This window comes from Calypte anna, chromosome 5A (assembly GCF_003957555.1).
Source record: "Calypte anna isolate BGI_N300 chromosome 5A, bCalAnn1_v1.p, whole genome shotgun sequence".
NCBI lineage: Eukaryota > Metazoa > Chordata > Aves > Apodiformes > Trochilidae > Calypte > Calypte anna.
In genome coordinates this window covers 7,341,493-7,364,384 of record NC_044251.1, presented here as the reverse complement: position 1 = coordinate 7,364,384, position 22,892 = coordinate 7,341,493, and the positions used below count along the sequence as shown (strand labels likewise).

Here is a 22,892-nt window from a genome sequence, read left to right as displayed (position 1 = left end):
TAAAACAAATTACTTAAAAAAACAGAGCAGATTCTTTTGCTTCATCATGCATCTCATTTGGGCAATGACTTGAACACATCAGCAGACTGGGTTTGGGCAGGCTTGAAAGCCCCTGCAAAGGGTGCTGGGCCTCAACTTGACAGAAATTTATTAGCAAGAGGGGTCTTTAGTGTTCCCTGGGAGTGGGATTTTTCCTATGAGAGTCGCAGGGAATCTCTGCAGGAATCCTGTGGGCTTTGCACAAGGATTGGGAAACCCAGTTAGCACTGGTGTTCTTCAAGACACTGACATCTGATGGTTACTGGCATCTGGACCAGTAAGTAACTGAACAGCCTGGGACTGGAAGACCTAGAATTATTTTCTTAAATGCTTTTATCACCATTTATGAACTCCCTAGAATGAATCACTGTTGAACAACAACCCTGTAAACATCACGGAGTTAAAATGACTGTGCACAGTACAGCTGGAATTGAGAAGGAGTTTTTAAAGAAAAGGCTTGCCAAAAACTGCCAAACAACCCCTGTTCATTTCCTTAATGCAATAAAACCACTGCCAGTCACCAAGGAGCCCAATTTTCAGAAAGTTCCAGCAATAGCCACAATTTCTGAACGTTCTCTTCCACCTCAAAAGGCTCCCATCCAGGGATTGATAACCAGGGCACATGCTGCTCTTTAAATACTGCAAGGAAGGCACCTGAGCCTAGCCAAAGGCTCAAGGACACGGCCTCTGATTGGGAAAACCTTGCAAGGGGGGGGAGGACTGTGATACTCACACATGTTTTTTCTGGGAGCTCTTTGATGCAATCTGAGTTTAATGAGCACACCTGACAGAGTAAACAAACACAAAAGCAGAGCATTTCCTCACCCTTTTTGCCAGTTATAACTGCAGCCCTGCCTGCTGTCCTAAGGCAAAAATCTGACTGGGTGGCTGCTAGCCCCTTCCTCTTTCTGCCAGAAAAGTCCAGAGGTAAGAGCAAAATATGAGTACCTTGTTCCTACTGTGTTTTGCTTCACCTGTAAGGGATGGGGAAATCCTGGTGTTTGCTTTGGACAATGGGTATGGGTCAATTCTGGGGTCTCTTAATTCCGGGTAAATGGTTCAAGGTCAGGTTGGATGGGGCTTCGAGCAACCTGGGCTGGTGGGAGGTGTCCCTGCCCATGCAGGGGTTGGCACTAGGGGAGCTTTGAGGGCCCTTCCAACCCAAACCAGTCTCTGATGGTTCAGGGCTGCTGGGGAACTGTCTCTCCATTTGATCTCTCTGTCTCTCCCCGATGTGGTGAGGATTTTTCCTGCCAGGGTTTTCCTCCTTCCCACCCCTGGCTTTCCAGAGAACTCCGAGCAGACAGGAGGGAGGTAGCCAGGGCTGGAGCACCCTCTGCAGGGACCTTCCTCCCATGGCCACCAGGCTGCCTGCCCAGGCCACCTCTCCTCCTGAGGGCTCCAAAGTCCCAGAGGTTTGGCTTTGCTCAGGGTGTGCCTCTCTCTCTGATTTTCAGGCTTTTTTTCTGATGTTTTTTTACCGAGTTGCTGTAGTTACAACAGAGGAATTTATTGTTTCCGCCTGACATTCAGCTGAGCTGCAGGGCATCCCTTTCCTTTTGTCAAAGTTGTGTCCCAGCAAAACCACCGTGGCTGTCACATTTCCCAGCTGAGGGACTGACATTCAATGGGGCCCTTCTGCTCAGCTATAAACAAACCAACATTTGGGCTTCCAGGGCTCTCATTGCAGTGCTGTCTGTCACCACACCATGACACTAAGGCTCCAAATTAAGTAGGAATTTGAGTATCAGTCCTTGAGGGCACTGGCAGGAGCCCAGAGTCCCCTGCTCTGATGGCTTGCAGTGTCAGGGCAAACACTGGTCCAAGGTCTAGCTGATCACCTGTGATGCATCATTAACTTAGAGACCTATAATAAATTAAAAATAACAAAATAGTGAAGGTTAACACTATTTTTAAGGGGGTTATTTTCAGGATCGTGTCATAGCTTGTCAGAAAAGGAGTTGTGGTCTGCAGTTTGCTCAGGGAAGGGATGCTGAGGCACTTGGCTGTTACCTACTGGGATGGAACCAACACATGGAATTCTTGGACAATAAGGAAGGTCCATGAGAGCATTCAGTTTGCATTCCTGAGATTGCTGCACAAGAACAAGAGAGGGGGTTTTGTCAAAGGAGTGTTAAAAGAATAAGTCTGTCAAAAATGAAATTAGATGGAAACTAAACTCCTGTCACTAAAATAGCATTACAAACTGTTTCAGTTTCGTGGTTCTCAGTGGCTTGCACTGTTCACATTTCAACACCATCACTTCCTGAGTTTTGGGAGCACAGCCCTGGTTAATCCTCTTTTCCATCTGAATGGGAGAAGCAGCTCAAACAATTGTCTCAGCAACATAACAGCATGGGATGGCTGATCTCAGCCCCATGCCTGCCTAACTTATACTTGCAAGGGAAGTTCTTAATTTCATTTTAAAAATCAAGTTTCCACTTCATCTGGCCTAAAAAGCTGGAAACAACTGAACCATGAGCAATAGTTGGAGATTTATTGGTATTGTTTTATATCATGAATCTAGGTTCCATCCCTTTTGATGGTTGCATCTTGACAGAGAGGCTCTTCCTGAAGCCAGGACATAAATTGAGTTATTTTTGAGAATGTTCTGCTGCTGCCTGGGCTAACTTATGGCCCTCAGGTATAACAGGCTGCAGCCAGCTTCTTTGAAAAGCTTTTTAAAAAGACTATTCCACGCTGCCTTTAATCTATTTATGTTTACTATTAAAGTTCTATCATCAGTGGCTCTATTCATTGTTGCCCTGGCCTTTGTGTACAGTCAGTGTCAATGTGCTTATATAATTAAGTCTGTATTCAGAGAACATACAGTGCAGTTCCCATGGAAAAAGCCCTGGGAAAGTGAGAGGACATCTTTCTTAGGAGGCTGTGGGGATGCAGACTGTAGTTCAGCAGGCCAGGAAAAATCCAAACTGCCCTCTGATCCTAAGTTACTAGGAAATGCAGTATAATTTTTAAAGCTAAATCTTGTCTCTGCCCCCCTAGCCCCGAGACAGGATTTGCCAAAACTTGTGTACAGTTCTGGGCCCCTCAGTTTAGGAAGGATATCGAGGTCCTGGAGCAGGTCCAAAGGAGGGCAACCAGGCTGGTGAAGGGACTCGAGCACAGACCCTATGAGGAGAGGCTGAGGGAGCTGGGGGTGTTCAGCCTGAAGAAGAGGAGGCTCAGGGGAGACCTCATCACTCTCTACAACTCCCTGAAAGGAGGTTGGAGCCAGGGGGGGGTTGGGCTCTTTTCCCAGACGACTTTCAACAAGACAAGAGGGCAGGGTCTCAAGTTGTGCCAGGGGAGGTTTAGGTTGGATATTAGAAAGAATTTCTTTATGGAGAGAGTGATCAGACATTGGAATGGGCTGCCCAGGGAAGTAGTGGATTCTCCATCCCTGAGATATTTAAAAAGAGACTGGATGTGGCACTCAGTGCCATGGGCTGGGAACCACAGCGGTGGTTCAAGGGTTGGACTTGATGATCTCTGAGGTCCCTTCCAACCCAGCCAATTCTATGATTCTATGATAAAGGAGATCAAGATTTTTATTTCAGTTTCACAGACTCAGAATCACAGAGGCTTATTAAATCCAGAACCAAGTTCATATGACTTGGATAAAAACACCAGGGAGTTGTGAAGAGGTAAATCTTTTGATCCAAAAGGCAAATCACAAACCCAGTGTGTGTATTCTGGCCCTCAGAACCATGCTACAGGATATGGGCGTGTGCTGTGTTTTGTTCTGGATTTTGCATAAATTACTGGGTTTGTGTTAATACTCCCTGCCTTGGGGCTTGCTCCTTATCCTGCCAGGCTCCGGTCCAGACTGAAGTTTCCAAACCCACGGGTGTCAGCACAACATGCTCTGTCCTTCAGTCCATCTTCATGGCTGATGGGGCAGCTCTGTGCTCCGTTCCTAAACTCACCCAAAATACGTGAGGGTGGCAGCAGTGAACAGTGACAGCTCTGGAAATCTTTTGCAATCAGACTGGATCAGGTGCAACTTCTTTGCTTTGCTCTGCAGTTACAGAGCCCTGAAGGCACTGACCTGGTGATGTCAAGTAAAAAATCCTGCAGCTGCTCTCTGTGGTCCTACCCCCTGCCCCCCCACTGTACGTAGCCGAGGAGTGGGGTGCTTGGAAGAATCTGAACCAGAATCGGACCCTCATGCAGCCAGCTGATGAGGGTGCTGAGCAGAGGTGTGAACTCATGTAATATCTGTACCTGCTTCTTGGGAAGCTCTCTGTGCGGGAGGGAAAACGCCCAAACTGGACTCACAAGTCCCCCACTGCGGTCCAGTGCCTGCTGAGGGCTGGGGCACATCTCATTCCCTGGCCCCAAGCACTGCCTGAGTGACCCAAGGTGGCTGCTGGGGGGCAGCCCCCAACTCGGGCTGATGCTGCGGTACCTCACGTCCCACCCAGCCCCACTCAAGCCCCCAGAGCCCCCCACTCAGACCTCCCCGCAGTTTCCCTCCGCAGCATCCCCTGGACGCAGGGTAGCAGCATCCTTGCAGGCTCAGCCCGCGCAGTTCCCGGCGCTGCCGCCCCGTCTTGGCGCAGAGCCCAGGGGGTGCCTGCGGGCGAGGCCGTGCCGAACCGTGCCTGGCAGGGCCAGCGGAGCCAAGCAGGGCCGTGGTACGGGACAGGACGGTGCAACCGGGGGCAGGGCGAAGAGGGGGGGAGGAGCAGAGCGGGAACCCCGCGGAGCAGCGCGGTGCCTGGCGCGGCCCCGGGAGCGCGGTAAACGCCTGGCACGGACCAAAGTTATCCCGGAACGGACCAAAGTTATCCCGGAATAAGGCTGCACGCATGTGCGTCACCCCGGATGTGAACATGCCGGCTCCCCGCTAGCTCGCTCCGCCCGGCTCTAGCGGATGGGCTAAGCCGAACCGTGCCGAGCCGAGCCACGCCGCACCGGCGGTCGTACCGCTTGCTGGGGGCTGGGAACAGGCAGGGCCGCCCGGGAGCCCTCCGGGGACAAGGTGCGAGAGCCCCCCTCCCGTCGGGGGTCCGGCCCCCCGTGCGGGGGCAGGACGGGGGCAGGGGTAGGTGCGCTGTCCCGGCGGGGCCGGGGCGGTCTGAGCGGCGGGCGGGACCCCCGGCGCAGCACGGCCCGGGCTCCCCCGCGGTCCCGCCGCCTCCCGCGGTCCGGCGCCCCTGGCCCCCCTCGGATCCCCTTCCCGCCGCTGGCCCGGCGGGGTTCGGCCCGGGGGCGCCGGGCAGCGCGGGGGCCGAGCCCTCGTCCCACCGCCGGCACCGCGTCCCGTCCCGCAGCCGCGCAAGCCCGGGGCCCGGGAGCGATGGATTTTCGTGGGAAGAAGTACGAGCGCGGCAGTAACTGGTCGGACCCCGAGGTGGTGGAGCTGCTGCAGCTCTGGGCCGACGAGTCGGTGCAGGTGGAGCTGGAGAGCTGCCTGCGCAACCAGCACGTCTTCAACCGCATCGCCGAAGTGCTGCGGGAGAAGGGAATCCACCGGACTGGCGACCAGTGCCGGGAGAAAATCAAGAAGATGAAGCTGGAGTACCGGAGGATCAAAGACAACAGCAAAGCTTCGCGGGGCGGACGGACCTGGAAGTTCTACGAGGTGATGGACCGGGTGCTGACCAGCCGGCCCGCCCTGGCGTACAGCTCGCTGAGCGGCAGCATGATGGCTCAGCAGGTGCTGCAGGGCAGCATGGTAGAGAGCTACCATCACCAGTTCTCCAGCTCGGCCCTGCCCTTTGGACACTCCCAGCACCCTGAACTGATGGAAATCAAATGTGAGGAGGTGAACTCTGATGAGCACTGCTTGACCCCAGAGCCCCCGTCATCCATGTCTTACCAACAGGGCTCCCCCGAAGAACATGAGATGGAGAGAGCCTTCTTGGAGAGGGCTCAGAACGACTCTCCCATCTCCAGGGTGGAGATTCCCATTGAAACCAGTGTTTCACCTTCAGGTAGGGATAGCCTTTTACATTCCAGTGTAAGGTTTCTGCCCAATTTCCCAGAAAGAGGTGGGTTTTTTCTCATGTGGAGACACACACCTGGTTTTTGGTGGTGGTATTTGGTTCCTCGTTACATATCCCAAAAAGCTTCAAAGTAGAAGGGTGGTATCAGCACTCATAATCTTCTGGCCATTCCCAAATCATACCTTGTAGGTAAATACAATCTAAAATTGTTGTGTTTGGCTACATATTGTGGATGAAACCCAAAGGGCTGGCAGTGTCTGCCATGAGCTGTGCTAGGCATTAGTGCTAGATTTGTGCATGTGTTGCTGGCAGTGCTTACCTTATTGGAAAAAAAGAAAAAAAAAGAAAAAATGGCATGCTTTTTGGTGCCACTTGAAGAGAACCAGGGCTGTCCGCAGAAGACTTCTGCCATGGCTGCTCTGTAAACCTGCAGGTGACACTTCCCTTGCCTTCTTTAAAGTTTTTTTTGGGATCTAATCTCCCAGGATGCTCAATGGTGAGCTGAAGAAATACCTCTGCTGTGGTATTGCTGGAACTACCTATGGAATTGTGGCTGTTCCATAGGTAGTGCAGTGGAGGGAAGTGATGACCATTTAGGTTAGCTTGGGTTGGGGTCCCCAATATGTGAATTAAAAAACAAACCTAAAGAAGACCCAAGATGTCCTTGGCAGGTTTGGTATTCTGTGGTATTTCTGGAACTGCCTATGGAACTGTGGCTGTTCTATAGGTAGTGCAGTGGAAGGAAGTCATGATCACTCAGGTTAACTCAGAGGCTGAGTGCAGGGCTGGGGTCCCCAATGTGTGAATTAAAAAACAAACCTCAAAAAGACCCAAGATGTCCCTGGCAGGTTTGGTATTCTGTGGTATTTCTGGAACTACTTATGGAATTGTGGCTGTTCCATGGGTAGTGCAGTGGAGGGAAGCAATGCTCATTCAGATTGGCTTGGGCTGGGGTCCCCAATATGTGAATTTAAAAACAAACCTCAAGAAGACCCAAGATGTCCCTGGCAGGTTTGGTATTCTGTGGTATTTCTGGAACTACTTATGAAATTGTGGGTGTTCTATAGGTAGTGCAGTGGAGGGAAGTAATGATCATTCAGGTTAACTCAAGGGCTGGGGTCCCCAATATGTGAATTAAAAAACAAACCTAAAGAAGACCCAAGATGTCCTTGGCAGGTTTGGTATTCTGTGGTATTTCTGGAACTGCCTATGGAACTGTGGCTGTTCTATAGGTAGTGCAGTGGAAGGAAGTCATGATCACTTAGGTTAACTCAGAGGCTGAGTGCAGGGCTGGGGTCCCCAATGTGTGAATTAAAAAACAAACCTCAAAAAGACCCAACATGTCCCTGGCAGGTCTGGTATTCTGTGGTACTTGTGGAACTACCTATGGAACTATGGCTGTTCTGTAGGTAGTGCAGTGGAGGGAAGTGATGATCATTCAGGTTAACGTGGGCTGGGGTCCCCAATATGTGAATTAAAGAACAAACCTCCAAAAGACTCAAGGTGTCCCTGGCAGGTTTGGTATTCTGTGGTATTTTTGGAACTACTTATGGAATTGTGGTTGTTCCATAGGTAGTGCAGTGGAGGGAAGTGATGATCATTCAGGTTAACTCAAGGGCTGGGGTCCCCAATATGTGAATTTAAAAACAAACCTCAAGAAGACCCAAGATGTCCCTGGCAGGTTTGGTATTCTGTGGTATTTCTGGAACTACCTATGGAACTGTGGCTGTTCTATAGGTAGTGCAGTGGAAGGAAGTGATGATCATTCAGGTTAACTTGGGCTGGGGTCCCCAATATGTGAATTTAAAAACAAACCTCAAGAAGACTCAAGATGTCCCTGGCAGGTTTGGCTTTGTTTTTCCTGTGAAACCTGCCATAGGTTGATGAGTGTTTCCTGGAAAGGGCAGGGGAAGACAGCAGAGTGTGTCCACACCACTTGACTTGCAGGGTGTCTGATTTTTCCTTCCCTGGCTTCCCACCTTTGCAGGTTTCAGCGAGCCAAACATGGCAAACTCCACTCGGATCCAGAACGTGGTTCCCCGGCCCGGCTTCTCCGCCTTGCACCGGCTAAGGAAAAGGCGGAAAGGGCAACGCGTGAGGGACCCCCTCGATGACCTCTTGCTGAAAACCCTGACCTCTCAGCGGGCCATGGAGGAACGCTTTTTGCAGATGGAAGAGAGGCGTTTCCAGCGGGATTTGGAGGTGGAGGAGCGTCGGATGCAACTGGAGCAGCGCCGCTTCGAGCTGGAGCGGGAGCACGAGTTCCGCATGTTCAACGTCTTCGCCCAGATGCTCAGCATCCTCAAGCAGAGCCACGGCGCTTCCTCCTCCTCCTCCTCCTCCCTCTCCATGCCTCGGGGTTTGGATTTCAACCAGGCACTGTCTGAAATGACAGGCATGGGAGGAGGAGGAGGAGGAGGAGGAGGAGGAGGAGGAAGGGGTGACCTGCAAGGCAGCGGCGCTCGGCCGCTTGCTGAGAGGAAGGGGAACCTGCAAGGGTTCTGCGGTCCCAGCCACTTCCAGAGGAGCCCCTACCTCTCTGCCCGGGGAAATGTTGCCAGCCTTTTTCGTGGCTCCACAGAGGAAGGGTACCAAGCTTATCATGCTGACAAGTATGATGAAGACAAGAACCCCAACGTGAGTGAGAGCCTCCAGGTGTTTTTTTCCTGGGATTTTTCAGGGGTTTGCTGACCGATGCGCACCACAAGTGTGGGGGGGTTTCTTCTGGTCCCACTTCTGCATGCTGGGCCCAGCTGTTGGTTGGAGGAAGAGAAATAAAAAGTAGCTTGGCAGATCATCTGTATATCAAAGTTGAATGCTGTGCCCGGCTTAAGTTTGCACAGTTTGGTTTCTTTTTTCCTATCAAGCAAATAATATCAGTGGTAGACCTTGAAAGATGTCAGAAATCTATAGGAACAAACTAAACTCTTCCTCCTTTCACCTCATCCCCTCTGTTGCCCACTGAAGGCCAGTTCTGATTATTGCAGGTGATGGGTACAGGAGATACACTTAAGTAGCAAGCTTTTTTTTATTATTAAATTATCCCAGCACTTTTTCTTTTGGCTGCTCGGTTTTAAGTAGCTCATCATACCCCCCTTGTGGCACAAAGGCTGAGTGTTAATATTTCATGGCAATTCCTTACTGAGTACCAAGTACAGGAAATGTAAATAGTTATTTGCATGTGGATTACTTTTAAATAGATCCCACATTCAGATACTGAACGCTTGAAACTTTAAAAAGGTTTTATTATTAGCCCTGACTTTGCACTATGCTGGGAGGTGAAAAGTGGATTTTTAAGACAGAAAAACTGAAGTTTTTGATACAAGGTGCATTATGAGGAGCAAAGTGCCTCTTCTGCCAGCTGCTCTGTGTGCAGGAGGTGGCTTTTTGAACAAATTCCTAAACCTGAACTTGTGTGTTTTATCATAAAGGCACCATTGCTCAGATTTCCTTTTGCATTTTGAAAAAATAATTGACCCAACCTCTTCCAAAAATGAAAATGTGCCAGTAGATTTGAACTCTTTCAGATCTAAAGTAGTGCTAAATAAGCAGGGCCAAATCCTAAAACTGGAACTGTTTGGGTCATCTCTCCAGAGGGGAAAATTTAATGTTTTCACCACTTCTCATGACTACATGCTGATGGGGTTTCTGAGCAAATCAGTGGAATGGGATGGTGATGACTTTATCAGTCATCAAAAATGCTCTTAGGTTAATAAGTGTATCCAAAATCTTATTTAAAACTGCTTCAGAAGGGTTAACCTCGAATTCTTTTCTTCAACTTGTTTTAGGGTTTCTTTTGTAGTTAGATATATACCAGTGAGTGAATTCAAGATTAACCTGAACATATTCTGTAAAGAAGTATAAACCATTAGTACAAACACATTTACATTTTATTGACTAAGAATTGTGAGTGCCTGGACTATATTTGTAAGGTGTCTGAAGTTGAAAGCAGTGGAGTTGCTGTAAAATTAGTTTTGTCTTTCCCTTAGTTAGCTTTACATAGGCAACTTAATGAAGCAATAGCTAAGCTGATATATGCACGTGGCTTTTGTGTCTCTAAAAAATGATTTATTTCTTTTTCCAGGGCATAATAAACTTTGGCACCAGTGAGAATAAACTCTGCTTTGACCTGATGTCTAAGCGGGTAAGTCCTATTTGGAAAACAAATACTCAATTTGCTTTGTAGTTCTTTTTTTAGTGCTTGCACTTCCCTAGAGTTACTGCTGTTGCTCAGGTCTCTCTGGTCAAGTCTTTCATCATGAATTTTTTTATCAGTTCCAAGTCACTTTTGAATCCAGCTATTTGTACATTTGTCTATGTTATTTTTCCAGGAGGGCAGGAACAAGGGTGCTTTTCTGTTCCTCTTGATGAGGGGCTTCCCTCTAGGGATGTAATTGGCTCAGAAAACAAAATGAAAATAAGATGCCTTTTATTTTCTCCTGCTGGCAGGAGTTGATGGTTTTGAAATTAGTTTTGAACGGCAAGAATTTTTACATCTGGCCATGATCAAGTCACACAATTTGGACACCCGAACTTACCCTAAATACACGAGGGTGGCAGCAGAGAATGGTGGCAGCTCTGGAAATCTTTTTAAATCAGACTGGATCAGGTGCTACCTGCTTGCTTTGCTCAGGGGGAGGCATGAAACACCAGGCACGACTCAAACAGCAGAAAAGGTCCAAAGAAAATAACAGAATTGTGCTGTAAAGGAATCTTCCTTGTTTTCCAGTAAAAACCAGTGCCCGGGTGCAGCCTGCAAGGTGGGCAGGTGGCAGTTCCACCCAGGTGAAGTTGTTCTGTGGGGAGGGAAGGTGGCTCAGGGTCAGTTCCCAGCCTCAAAATCTTCCTTATTTTATTTCTGCCTGCCACTCCACTGCCTCGGGGGGATGGCTACCCCACCACTCCACCTGCCAGCTGAAAGAACAGGTAAGGCAGAGTTGCTGCCTGCACAAAAAAAGATGCCCTTTAGGCTGCAGAGGTGGCTCCTTCCTTCCTTCCCTGTCCTTTCTGCTTAAAACTAACAGCAAGAATGCAGTAAATAGTGCCAAGGGGGCAGCAGTCACCTGCATCTTCAATATCCTTCTAGAAATAAGAATTCCTTGCTATGCTGGGGTTTGGGCTCTGCTCCAAAGCAAGGAGTGAGAGGAGAGGCCATGGGCTGAGGCTGCCCCAGGGGAGGTTTAGGTTGGACATCAGGAAGCACTTCCTCAGGGAGAGGGGGATCAGGCACTGGGATGCAGTGCCCAGGGCAGTGCTGGAGTCCCCATCCCTGGAGGGGTTTAAGGAAAGGCTGAGGTGGCACTGAGTGCCACAGGATGGTGATCATCCCAGAGGGATTTTCCAGCCTCAATGACTCTGTGATTCTGATTCTGAGCCACCATGGGAACAAGCTGAACAGAGGGGTTGTTGTCAGCTCCTCACTCTTGGCAGCCTGGGGTTACAGCATGGAGTCACTGAATGCAGCACCAGCTGGGATTGTAGGCAAATAATTTGGTGCTGTTTGGGACAATAAATGCTTAGTGTTTCCACTGAATAAAGTATCAGATTTCTGTCTTCCCCTTTTGACCCTTAAATTAGAGAATATTTTGTGGTATGAGATCTCAGATGGTATTCCTTTCAGTCACCTGGTTTCCTTAGCCCTTAATGCATTACCTAAAAGGCTTCTCTTTATTATTGTATAGTTATTTTTGGCCGAGTCTGCTGATATGTTTTATGTTGCATTCTCCAGAGAAGTTTAGGAGAGAGATCTAAGGAGGCACAGTTCTGTGCTACGTAGGCTTCAAGAACATCTACAGCTGAATAAAGGAGCTTTAATCCTGTAATACCAGGTTGTAACCCTGCATGGGATAAGGACAGTGTCTTTAAACTCCAGAGCTTGGCACTAGTTATTATTCCACCAATAGATATTGGTGTCTTTGTTACTATGTGAGAAACCTTCACACTGCATGTTGAATTTCCCTTATCCTTTGCACTGTCACCCACTTGACATGTCTTCCCCTTCTGGACCTTTTTTTTTTTTTTAACATTAACTCCTAGATTTGGTTGCCATTAAATATTTGGAAGGCACATTCTACATACTGTTTGTTCATTCCTTTTTTGTTTATGTCAAATGTCCTCTTCTCTCTGCCTGTGTCACCACTGTGCTATCCCTTGCAAGTTCTTAGAACTAGATTCTGTGAAACCCTGCTATCTACAACCTTCAAAATATTTAGATAAAATCACTGTGCATCCTTTATCTAAATACAAACATTCAAAAGGGCTCTGCAGTTCAGGTTAATCTGTCTCTGAGATCAGATTTAACTTCTAAGAAGGAACAAGGTGCCTGCCCAGGGGAAGAATTGTCAAGAAGATAATTTCATTTTTCTCCTCCTTTTGAAAGCTTCCATGACACTTTTAACACTTAGCAAAAGTTATCAGAATTATAGATCTGAATGAGCTGCAGTAACTTGGAACTGAGATACAAATGAAAGCTAGAATTAATTTAAAAGTAACATTGAAAGTTTTTTTTTGTTGTTAAGAAAATACCAATCTGACTGATTGAAAATCCTTTCTATCTCTTTCTGACAGTCTAGACCTGAGCTTTTACAATTGGGATTTTCCAGCTGAAATGTGGTGTCCCCAGGGCTTGGGCAGAACACTCTTTGGGACTCCTTGGGTTGCTTCATTTGTGAGCAAGTCTTATACAGGCATTTTGGCCATGAGCATCCTGTACCATACCCATTCTGCACCTTTTTTTGTAGAGAGAGAGAGCTCTGTGCACCAAAGTTTTGGCTGCAATAACTTAGCAGAAGCCCCTCACCTAACCTGAAGTCATCACTGATGACTTTTCTGGTCCTTGCTTCTGCCAGCTGTATTTAATTCTGATGCTCAGGGGCTTTCTCAGTCCAGTTTTACAGCTGTTGAAGTTGCTGGGGGCTGTGTGTGTGTACCTGTGCAGGTGTGTGCCTGTACATGGACTCCCTCTTGTCTCCATGATTCCAATATCAGGGGCTGTGCTTTTGATGGATGGTTCCTCTCTTTGCTCCCAGCTGACACAGACTGATATGAACCTGATGGAGCCTCCACTGCTTCAGTATCCTGACTGGAAGGGGCATACATTGTAAGTCTTCTCTTTTCTTCTCCCTCCCTCCCTCCATCCCTTTTGATGGTTGCATCTTGAAATACAGCTTCTTCCTGAAGCCAGGACATAAACTGAGTTGCTCTCTTTTCTTCTTATTTTGACTTATTTTCTCTGGAAAGCAGAATGGATGAATAGCTACACCTAACCAGTTAAAACTTTGTCATTTAATGGTTTTTTTCTTTGCAAAACTGTCAGCTACCTACCCTACAAAAATCCTTTCAGGTGAGAGAAGATACAGATATTCCTAAGCAAGCACAGGTTTAAAAGTACTCCATACATGACTTAGTTGGCTAAGTCCAAGCAGTTCTTTGAAATATAGTGAACACTGGGGACTTGAATCCTTGTTTTCCATCCTCAACTAAAGCTCCTCAGGAAGGTGTGCACCACACCAGACATTACCTGGGATATCTTTGCCCTGTCTGAAAGCCATCCCTGTGTCATGGACCTGAGCTGTCCTGTTTCCTGGCTATTTTCACCAGACTTTGCCCTGTGCTGCCTTCATTTTCCTGAGATGTGGGCCTGGGCAAGCCCAGCTTCTTAGAGAAGAAACTGAATCAAAATCTGCTTTTTTTGTCTTTCTCAGTTTACGGGAAGAAGTGGCTCGATTCTTGACCTATTACTGCAAGGCCCCTGCACCTCTGAAGGCAGAAAATGTGGGTAACCCCCTTTCCATTGGTGTCTGTTCTGATGTATTGCCAGTTTTAATTTGTTTTAATTTTTTTTTTTAAACTATTTAGTAAGATGACAGCCTTTTGTTGTGCAAGTGAAATTAATTCCTAGGCATTTCAGTATCTTTTGATGCACATTTCAGCCAGAATGCTTTGGGTCTGCTGTGTATTTGCCTCAAGCTTCACTTGTCCCTGCCAGGACTCACAATGGGGCTTTGTGTTTCCATCTCCTTCCTCAGCTCTAGGATCTGGGCTTGGATCCCTCAGCCTGGACAAAGAGTGCCCGTTGTTATTTAAGTTTCATTTTGTCCCATTGTGTTTTTTACACCTCAGGACAAAAATCTGTACTTCAGCCAAGGGCTGTAAGGAAAGCATCAAGCCATGAGTCTCTGCAGAATTTGCTTGATACTTGGATTGAAACTGCTTTTTTCCCCAATTTTTTTTCCGTACTTAAAGCCTGCTTTTTTTCTGAATTGCTTATCAGGATGGTACCATGACACAGTTGTCTCTGAAGCAAAGAACAGAATTAAGGTTATTTCTGGTAGTAGCAGGAACTCGGTGGGAAAATCCTGGGAATAGTCATGCTAGAAAATTGGGAGAAAAGATATTTCAGTGGTATGGTTAAGAAAAATTATTATTTTATAGTCTTGTCTTTCTGTGGATGGATTTATCACTAGCCTCTCTTTTTTCTCTAGGTGATTGTTTTAAATGGTTGTGGATCTTTATTTTCTGCATTAGCTACAGTCCTTTGTGATCCAGGGGGTAAGTGCCTGGTTGGGAGGTGGTTTTAATGATTTTTTTTTCTGGGAAATAATTTGTTACTCTATTTAAATATTGTTTGACTGAAGGGAAGTAGTGGAATCAGCATGAGCCTACTGCAAAGTTCCTTTTTTTTTTTTTTTCCATCATCTCCATGTTCTGCCATGCACTCGTGTGTCTTGTCCTCTCTACTTTCCTTGGTTTTGTGGTGCCCTGTTTTAGTTTGTTAGACTGAATGTGGGCTATACTCATTTTTACATTAAAGAACATTAAAGAATTAGTGTAAAAATTCAGTGGAAGAGAAGGCACTATGGTGTTTTTAGAGGACACAGCTGTAAAAAAAAATCTTTCGTGTTTAGCTGAAGTGTTTAGAAGGGAGGGAAGGATTCTGACCTGGTGAGAACCAATTTCTTTTTTCTTGTTTCCAGAAGCTGTGCTGATTGCTACTCCTTTTTATGGTGGTATTACCCAGAGTGTCTTCCTCTATGGTAATGTCAAGCTGGTCTATGCCTATTTAGACAGCAAGGTAAGATCTGAGGGAAGGGAGTACCAACTTCTCTAGTTAAAAAAAAGAGTTGGTAACTGGAAAGTGCTGAGCCTTGGGGATCTGTGAAAGCATCCCCCAGAACAAGGACAGCCTGCAGCCTCTGAACATTTTTCCCATTTAATGGCTGGGAAACTGGGCACATAATTTTCAATTACCAAGATGTTAGAGACCATAAATCTGGATTGCGGTCTTGTCCTTTTCTTGTGTTTTATTCCTATGAATGGCTCTTGAGAGGAAAAAAAATGGCCATTTTGAGCCTTGGGGAGAGAAGAATACACTGTCCTACTACAGATGGTCCCAGGGGTGGAAGAGCAGATGGAAATCTTGCATTGTTTTAGTTATTCCAGGTTAACCAGAGAATTGTCTCTATGTGGCCAGTCTGTGATGAACGTTTCCTTGTTTTGTCTTTTAATTTATTTATTCTCTCTGTAGTAAAAAAGGGTAGGATGGCTTCTAGGTAGTTATTGTTGTGGTTTTATTTTCTTTTGCAGGCTTGGTTGAAATAGGTTGGCCTTTTTTATCTTTGTGGTGTCTTTCAGATAACTGGAACAAACACTCGGCCTTTTCAGCTTACAGTGGAAAAACTGGAAAAAGCCTTGCAGGATGCCCGGGCAGAGGTGAGTTTAGCTGAGCTGCACATTACCAGTTAATGTCCCAGAAATTAACTGAAAATGAAAAAAAAATTCCAAACCTACCACCTGTCTTTCTGATTGTCTGTGATTAGGTTGAGATTAGGCTGCTTGCAAACTCGAGGCCAGTCTTAGGGGGACTGAGTGTCCCCCATGTCTGTCTGATTTTGGGCACAGCAGAAAGGATAAACCAGGAGTACAAAGCATTGGAATCCATTCCTATCACCCTCCAAGAAAAAAACAACCTACTTGGGCATGCATTAAAAAGCAGGCAATGTGCAGGGTTTTTCCTTTGGGAATGCCAACCCCAGAACTGACTGCTCTGCACAGTAGTGCAGATGAATCCATTGAAAACACTGACAGTTCTATGCAGGAGGGAGAGAGGGGTAAATCTAGAGGATAAATGCAGATAATTATGGTATTTGTGAAGAATTAGTCTGTAAGTTTTGACTTCTTTGTTTAGCCGGGTCTCTGGATCATCACTAGCATCTCCAGCCAAGTCTGCTCTAAATGAGAACACTTAGATAATATTCTGTGATTCTATGGAATGGGAAGAGTTTACATCCACGTAGCTCCAATTCCTATCTTTCTTGCCCAGATTCTTCTTATCTTACTTCTCAGTTACAGCTCAGAGGAAGTTCTCATGCTGCAAACCTGTGAGAGCTTCTTTCTCATGAATTAACTGACCAGATGGCAATGGTTGTGGTAGATTCCCAATTCAAAATCAGAGACTCATTCTATAACCCTTTTTCTCAGCTCACTTTGCAATTGATGCAGTTGTAAAGGAGAAAAAAAATCAATCTTAATTTGTGGCTCAAAGCTTTCTCATACAAATCTAACCTTCAACTTGAAAAGCTTAAGGGAAATCTTGTGTCACACTCACTGCTGAAGCAGAGGGACTGGAAATTTATCCCATGATGGGCATTCTCTTAATACTACATTATTTCTGTTCTGCAGGGTATCACTGTGAGGGCCTTAATTCTTCTGAATCCCCAGAATCCCCTCGGGGACATCTACTCCTTGTCAGAGCTACGGGATTACCTGGAATTTGCTAAAAGGTAGGTGAGGTTGGAAGACTGAGGCATCCTGTGTCAGCTTCAGGAATCTGATGGGCTTCTCACTGTCCCTGAATTTATCTGTGAATATCTCTGAAGTAAGGCGAAGATTCTGTTCTTAACACACAGTGGTGGGCTTATGAGAGAAGAGGGGAAAAAGGACCATGCAGTCACCTGGAGTGGCCAAGCAAGTTTCATTAAGGCATCCAGGTTTTATTTGTTGGTAGCCTTAGCAAAAACCCTGTGGTTCTCTGCTTCTCTGTTGGGAAGCTGAGTTAATTTCCTCTTAGTTTCTCTCCATGTGAAAAGACAAAGGAATATATGAATGTGGGTTCCCAGCTTCATCATGGATCACAGATATTCTCTGAGCTTGGAATCCATGAGATTCTGAGGGGATGGTGACACAACTTACTCTAGAGAGGGTACATACAGGTGTTCCTTGGAAATGAATGAATTTTAATCTCATTCTGTGGGTGTCAGGTGGATATGTCTCTAATCACTTCAGTGTATACCTGACAGAACTTCTGAGTAGTGAAACAAATGCTTTACTCCTACCAAATTTGGTGTCTCTCTCCTTTGTGTGATTGCAGGCCTGAATTTCTGTCTGCTGCTAAGCTGGGATCAGCCTCCTTTTGTCATCTCCTTTTTTGTCTTTTTGCAGACACGAATTGCATGTGATAGTAGATGAGATCTACATGCTGTCAGTTTTTGATGAATCAGCCACGTTTCACAGTGTCCTAGGCATGGACAGGTAAGATCAGCTTCTATTTCCCCACCCATCTTCCAGTGACAATTCAGCATGATGCCAGGAGCTAGTGAATTCTCAATCTGCCTTATGCTCATTTCTTTTATCTTTTTGTAGTTTCTGAATGGCAAAGCTGTCTTGTCTAACGAAGTCTAGCAAGTAAAAAATTGGTAGTTGTTTTTTTGATGTGATACACTTCTTTGTGGATGCTCCAGTGTTTACTGGTGACAGTCCCCAAAACTGCAAACAAATGTTTCATTTTTGATAGGGAGGCTTTTCTCCCTACCTAAATATTGTTACCTCTTTCCTACATTTCTGTTGATGCCTGGAAAGACTTTCTATTACTGTTTACTTTCTTTTTTTTCATAGATTAGTTTCAGATCAGTGTTATTACAAACTGGACACTGGGTATTCTTAGGCATTGATTTAATGAGATGCAAAACCTTTCAAATCTTGCTTTGTAAAAAGATGGGGTGGGGTTTTGTTCTGTTGACTTTTTTTTTGTTTGGTTGGTTGTTTTTTTGGTGTTTTTTTTTCTAGTTATCACCAGCAATGCTATCTTTCCTTTTGTGCTCAACTGCAAGGAAATGCATTACATTAGGTTAAGTGTTAGCTCAGTGTTGCCAGACTTGGATGTGAAACATTGCAAAAGAAGATCTTTATCTCCTTCTGCAAAATACTGGGGTTTGAAGGAGAGAAAATGATTTTTAATTCTTGGCAAATCCATTGGCACGGACCTGATTTCTAGCCTTATGTGTACAAGGAAATCTATGTGTGCAGGAAATCCACACGTGAAATATAGCACCTGCAAGTAGATGTCTGTTTGAAATATTTGAAAATTGTGTCTAAAGCCAACTCCAGGCAGCTCCTAGCCTCCAAAGTTAGGTCAGATTGGAAGTTTCCCTACTTGACTGGTGTTCCATGGTGCAGTGTTTAGTCACTGTGTGATTGTGATTCCAAGGAAGGGATTCTGCCCCTGTACTCAGCCCTGGTGAGGCCACACCTCGAGTCCTGCATCCAGTTCTGGGCCCCTCAGTTTAGGAAGGAGATTGAGGTGCTGGAGCGGGTCCAAAGGAGGCAACTGGGCTGATGAAGGGACTCGAGTACAGATCCTATGAGGAGAGGCTGAGGGAGCTGGGGGTGTTGAGGCTGGAGAAGAGGAGGCTCAGGGGAGACCTCATCACTCTCTACAACTCCCTGAAAGGAGGTTGGAGCCAGGGGGGGGTTGGGCTCTTTTCCCAGGCAACTCTCAGCAAGACAAGAGGGCAGGGTCTCAAGTTGTGCCAGGGGAGGTTTAGGTTGGATATTAGAAAGGATTTCTTTATGGAGAGGGTGATCAGACATTGGAATGGGCTGCCCAGGGAAGTAGTGGATTCTCCATCCCTGGAGATATTTAAAAAGAGACTGGGTGTGGCACTCAGTGCCATGGTCTAGCAACCGCAACGGTGGATCAAGGGTTGGACTTGATGATCTCTGAGGTCCCTTCCAACCCAGCCAATTCTATGATTCTATGATGCTGCCTCTCCATCCCTGCAATGCTGCGCTGGTGATCCCAAAGCTTCAGCACCTATGACACTAACTGCCCATCTGCATCCTTCTGCATACAGATTGCCTGATCCACAACGGACTCATGTGATGTGGGGAATAACCAAGGTGAGTCCTGGTTCCATTGCTTCCTGCCTCCTAGCCTTGCCCTGGTGTCCTCAGCATCCTCAAGGAATGAGGCAGGAGGACATAGGATCCAGGTGTTCCCGTGTAAGGCAGGCTCCTTTCTGTGTTTTCTCCAGGATTTTGCTGTCTCTGGGATTCGTTTTGGTACATTATATACAGAGAACCAAGATGTTGCCAATGCAGTGGCTTCTTTGTGTTACTTTCATGGGGTTTGTGGACCTGTCCAGCACAAGGTTGCCCAGCTGCTGAGAGACAGAGGTGAGTCTGTAGCTCCACGTGTGATCCTCTGCTGCTCTGTGTATCTTGGTACTTGGGGGATCCCCAAGGTGCATTCCCAAGGTGTCTCCTTTTTGCACTATTACCCTGAAACTGCCCATGTAGTGCAAGAATGATAGTTCTACAGAAAATGACCATTTCTGCTGAGCTCCTCATGAGCAGGATTAGAGGAGCAGCTGTGAAGAAGTATTTGTATAAAAGTATCCGGGGTGGTGCAGAACCATCTGAGCAGAAAAAAAGAACACAGACATGTGGGATGTGGGAACTGGATTTCTAGCTCTGCCCTAGATGGAGTGCTAACAGTCCCCAACAACCAAGAGCTATGAGTGCAGGGAAACTTCCTCAGGAAAGTCAGTAGCTATCCTGCACAGACAGAAAATTGCTAAATAGTTCTTGCTCCTCCTTTCTGCTATTTGAGGCAACAGAAAACAAACAGAAAAAAAAGGGTGAAATGGAAAAAACGCTCCGTGTTGGGGCAGCTTGAACTGATCTGAATTCTGTCTCTGTTTGTGATTTCTTTTTTTTTCTTTTTTTACCTTTCTGGTCAGACTGGATCAACCAGGTGTACCTGAGGGCCAACCACGCTCGTCTGAAAGCTGCCCACACCTATGTGACAGATGAGCTGAAGACACTTGGGGTTCCTTTCCTCAACCGCAACGCCGGCTTCTTTGTCTGGATCGATTTCCGGAAGGTTGGTGCCTCCTAGGAACCAGGAGAATTCTCCTGGGAAGAGGGCAAAACCTGGGGTGCAGCTGCATCTCCCTCCTAGTAGGAATTTGACTGCTCTCAAGCCACTTCCCTCCCCATTTTTCCTTTATATCACTGCTGTACTTCCAAGGTAAAAGGTGTCTCCTTGGGAATCACAAAGTCAGGAGGGTCTCAGTAATTTAGCCTGGGTGTTATTAACCTCTGGCCCTGTTGCTGGTTCTCCTAGTACCTCAGGACAGCCACATTTGAGGAGGAGATGCTGCTCTGGAAGCGTTTTCTGGATAACAAGGTCCTCCTCTCCTGTGGTAAAGCCTTTGAATGCAGTGAACCCGGATGGTTCCGCATCATCTTTGCTGACAAGACCCACCGGCTGCAGTTGGGTGAGGAATGTTTTCTTCTGTTTTTTTTCCCTCCCCCAGGAATTTCTGCAGCACTCTTTCCTCTTCTCCTTAATCCTCATAATCCGACCTCTTCTCTCTGGTGACCAATGATAGGACCCTAGGAATGGTGGAAGATGTGCTGGGGAAGTTTATGTGATAGATCAGGAAAAGGTTTTTCCCCCAGAGGGCAGCTGAGCAGTGGCAGAAGCTCCCCAGGGAAGTGGTCCCAGCACCAAACCTGCCCCAGTTCAAGCAGCATTGGGATGATGCTCTCAGGCACATGGGGTGATCCTGGGACAGGATCACAGGGACAGGAGTTGGGATTGAGGATTCTGATGGGTCCCTTCCAACTCGGCTGATTCTATGATCCTAAATTTATCCCGTTATTCTTATTATCCTATTTTCTTTCCTGCTCGTCCTCCATTTTCATCCATCCTCCCAAAGTTTGGGGGGATATGATGGGGTAACTCATGACTTAAAGTCCCCCACTAGTGTTTCTCCTCTTGGCACCACCACAGGTATGCAACGGATCCGCAAGGTTCTGGAAGAGAGGGAGCAGGAGATCCTGGCTGTGGAGAAGGAGCAACCTTGCCAGTCAGATCAGGATGGCAAAGCAGACAGCACAGATGAAGTCATTTTTGTGTCCCGTCACCAGGAGCCTTCCTCTGCCAGCAGCTCCAACCTTGGTGACCTCATTGGCCTCCTCCAGCAGCAGATGCGTTCCTCGGACTGGCTGCAGAAAAACACAGCTGAGCAGTTTGCCCAGGAAAAACCAGAGATCTATGATGTGTTCAGCAAACTGGTGGGGAAGCAGTAAGGGACACTGTGCCTTCCAGGGGCTTTCCTGAGCTGGGACAGCCCCCGGGCCCCTGGCTCATCTCAGCTGGTGATTTTCCAGCAAATAATATATTTTCTGTATAGCAGGACAATGACTTTGTAAAGCTGATTTTCTCTCCCTCCCCGCTTAAGATCTTTGATTTGTATTATATAGGTGCAGTCCTTGGATTGGGGTGAGGGTAAGGAATTGGGGGGGTTCTTGTTCACCTGTCCAGCAGGATCATTGGATTTTGTATTTTGTTTCTAATGAATTTACTCTTAACTCTCTTATAAGGCCCCATGGTGTCCTTTTTTATGTTTAATTCCTGCTTTCTAGGAAGGCAGAGACTTGAAATTGTTAAATGTATGGAGCTTCCCTTTTCCTGAATTACTGTTGGATCCGCCGACTGGTGGATGAGGGGAAGGCTGTGGATGTGGTCTACCTGGACTTCAGCAAAGCCTTTGACACCGTCTCCCACAGCATCCTCCTGAAAAAGCTCTCAGCCCGCAGCTTGGACAGGAGCACCCTGTGCTGGGTTAGGAACTGGCTGGAGGGCCGGGCCCAGAGAGTGGTGCTGAATGGGGCTTGCATCAAAATGGCGGCCGGTCACTAGTGGTGTCCCCCAGGGATCAGTGTTGGGCCCAGTTCTGTTTAATATCTTCATTGATGATTTAGATGAGGGGATTGAGTCCATCATCAGCAAATTCACAGATGACACTAAGCTGGGGGGGAGTGTGGATCAGCTGGAAGGCAGGAGGGCTCTGCAGAGGGACCTGGACAGACTGGAGAGTTGGGCTGATTCTAACGGGATGAGGTTTAACACGGCCAAGTGCCGGGTCCTGCACTTTGGCCACAACAACCCCATGGGGAGCTCCAGGCTGGGCACAGAGTGGCTGAGAGCAGCCAGACAGAGAGGGACGTGGGAGTCTGGATTGCCAGGAAGCTGAGCATGAGCCAGCAGTGTGCCCAGGTGGCCAAGAAGGCCAATGGCATCCTGGGCTGGATCAGGAACAGCGTGGCCAGCAGGTCCAGGGAAGGGATTCTGCCCCTGTACTCAGCCCTGGTGAGGCCACAGCTTGAGTCCTGTGTCCAGTTCTGGGCCCCTCAGCTCAGGAAGGAGATTGAGGTCCTGGAGCAGGTCCAAAGGAGGGCAACCAGGCTGGTGAAGGGACTCGAGCACAGACCCTATGAGGAGGCTGAGGGAGCTGGGGGTGTTCAGCCTGGAGAAGAGGAGGCTTAGGGGAGACCTCATCACTCTCTACAACTCCCTGAAAGGAGGTTGGAGCCGGGGGGGGGTTGGGCTCTTTTCCCAGGCAACTCTCAGCAAGACAAGAGGGCACGGTCTCAAGTTGTGCCAGGGGAGGTTTAGGTTGGATATTAAAGAATTTCTTTACAGAGAGGGTGATCAGACATTGGAATGGGCTGCCCAGGGAAGTATATCTCCCATCCCTGGAGATATTTCAAAAGAGACTGGATGTGGCACTCAGTGCCATGGTCTAGCAACCGCAACAGTGGTTCAAGGGT

At 47.2% G+C, this 22,892-nt stretch overlaps 1 protein-coding gene across 2 annotated transcripts; it reads left to right on the top strand.

Annotated features, from left to right (window-relative positions):
• Nucleotides 1–879: 879 nt before the first annotated feature.
• Nucleotides 880–21,508, top strand: LOC103533099 (1-aminocyclopropane-1-carboxylate synthase-like protein 1). 2 transcript variants are annotated; one of them, XM_030452044.1, is made up of 15 exons: nt 880–966; nt 7,981–8,630; nt 10,078–10,137; nt 13,022–13,092; nt 13,697–13,766; nt 14,477–14,543; nt 14,969–15,066; nt 15,627–15,704; nt 16,674–16,774; nt 17,433–17,522; nt 19,124–19,169; nt 19,304–19,445; nt 20,012–20,154; nt 20,398–20,551; nt 21,070–21,508. In XM_030452044.1, the coding sequence occupies exons 2-15, from the start codon at nt 7,998–8,000 to the stop codon at nt 21,366–21,368; spliced, it is 2,052 nt and encodes a 683-aa protein (XP_030307904.1). In that variant the 5' UTR covers nt 880–966; nt 7,981–7,997; the 3' UTR covers nt 21,369–21,508. The 2 variants fall into 2 exon arrangements, with proteins under 2 accessions (XP_030307904.1, XP_008497149.1); XM_008498927.2 differs by lacking the exon at nt 880–966 and adding an exon at nt 5,262–5,981.
• Nucleotides 21,509–22,892: the final 1,384 nt, after the last annotated feature.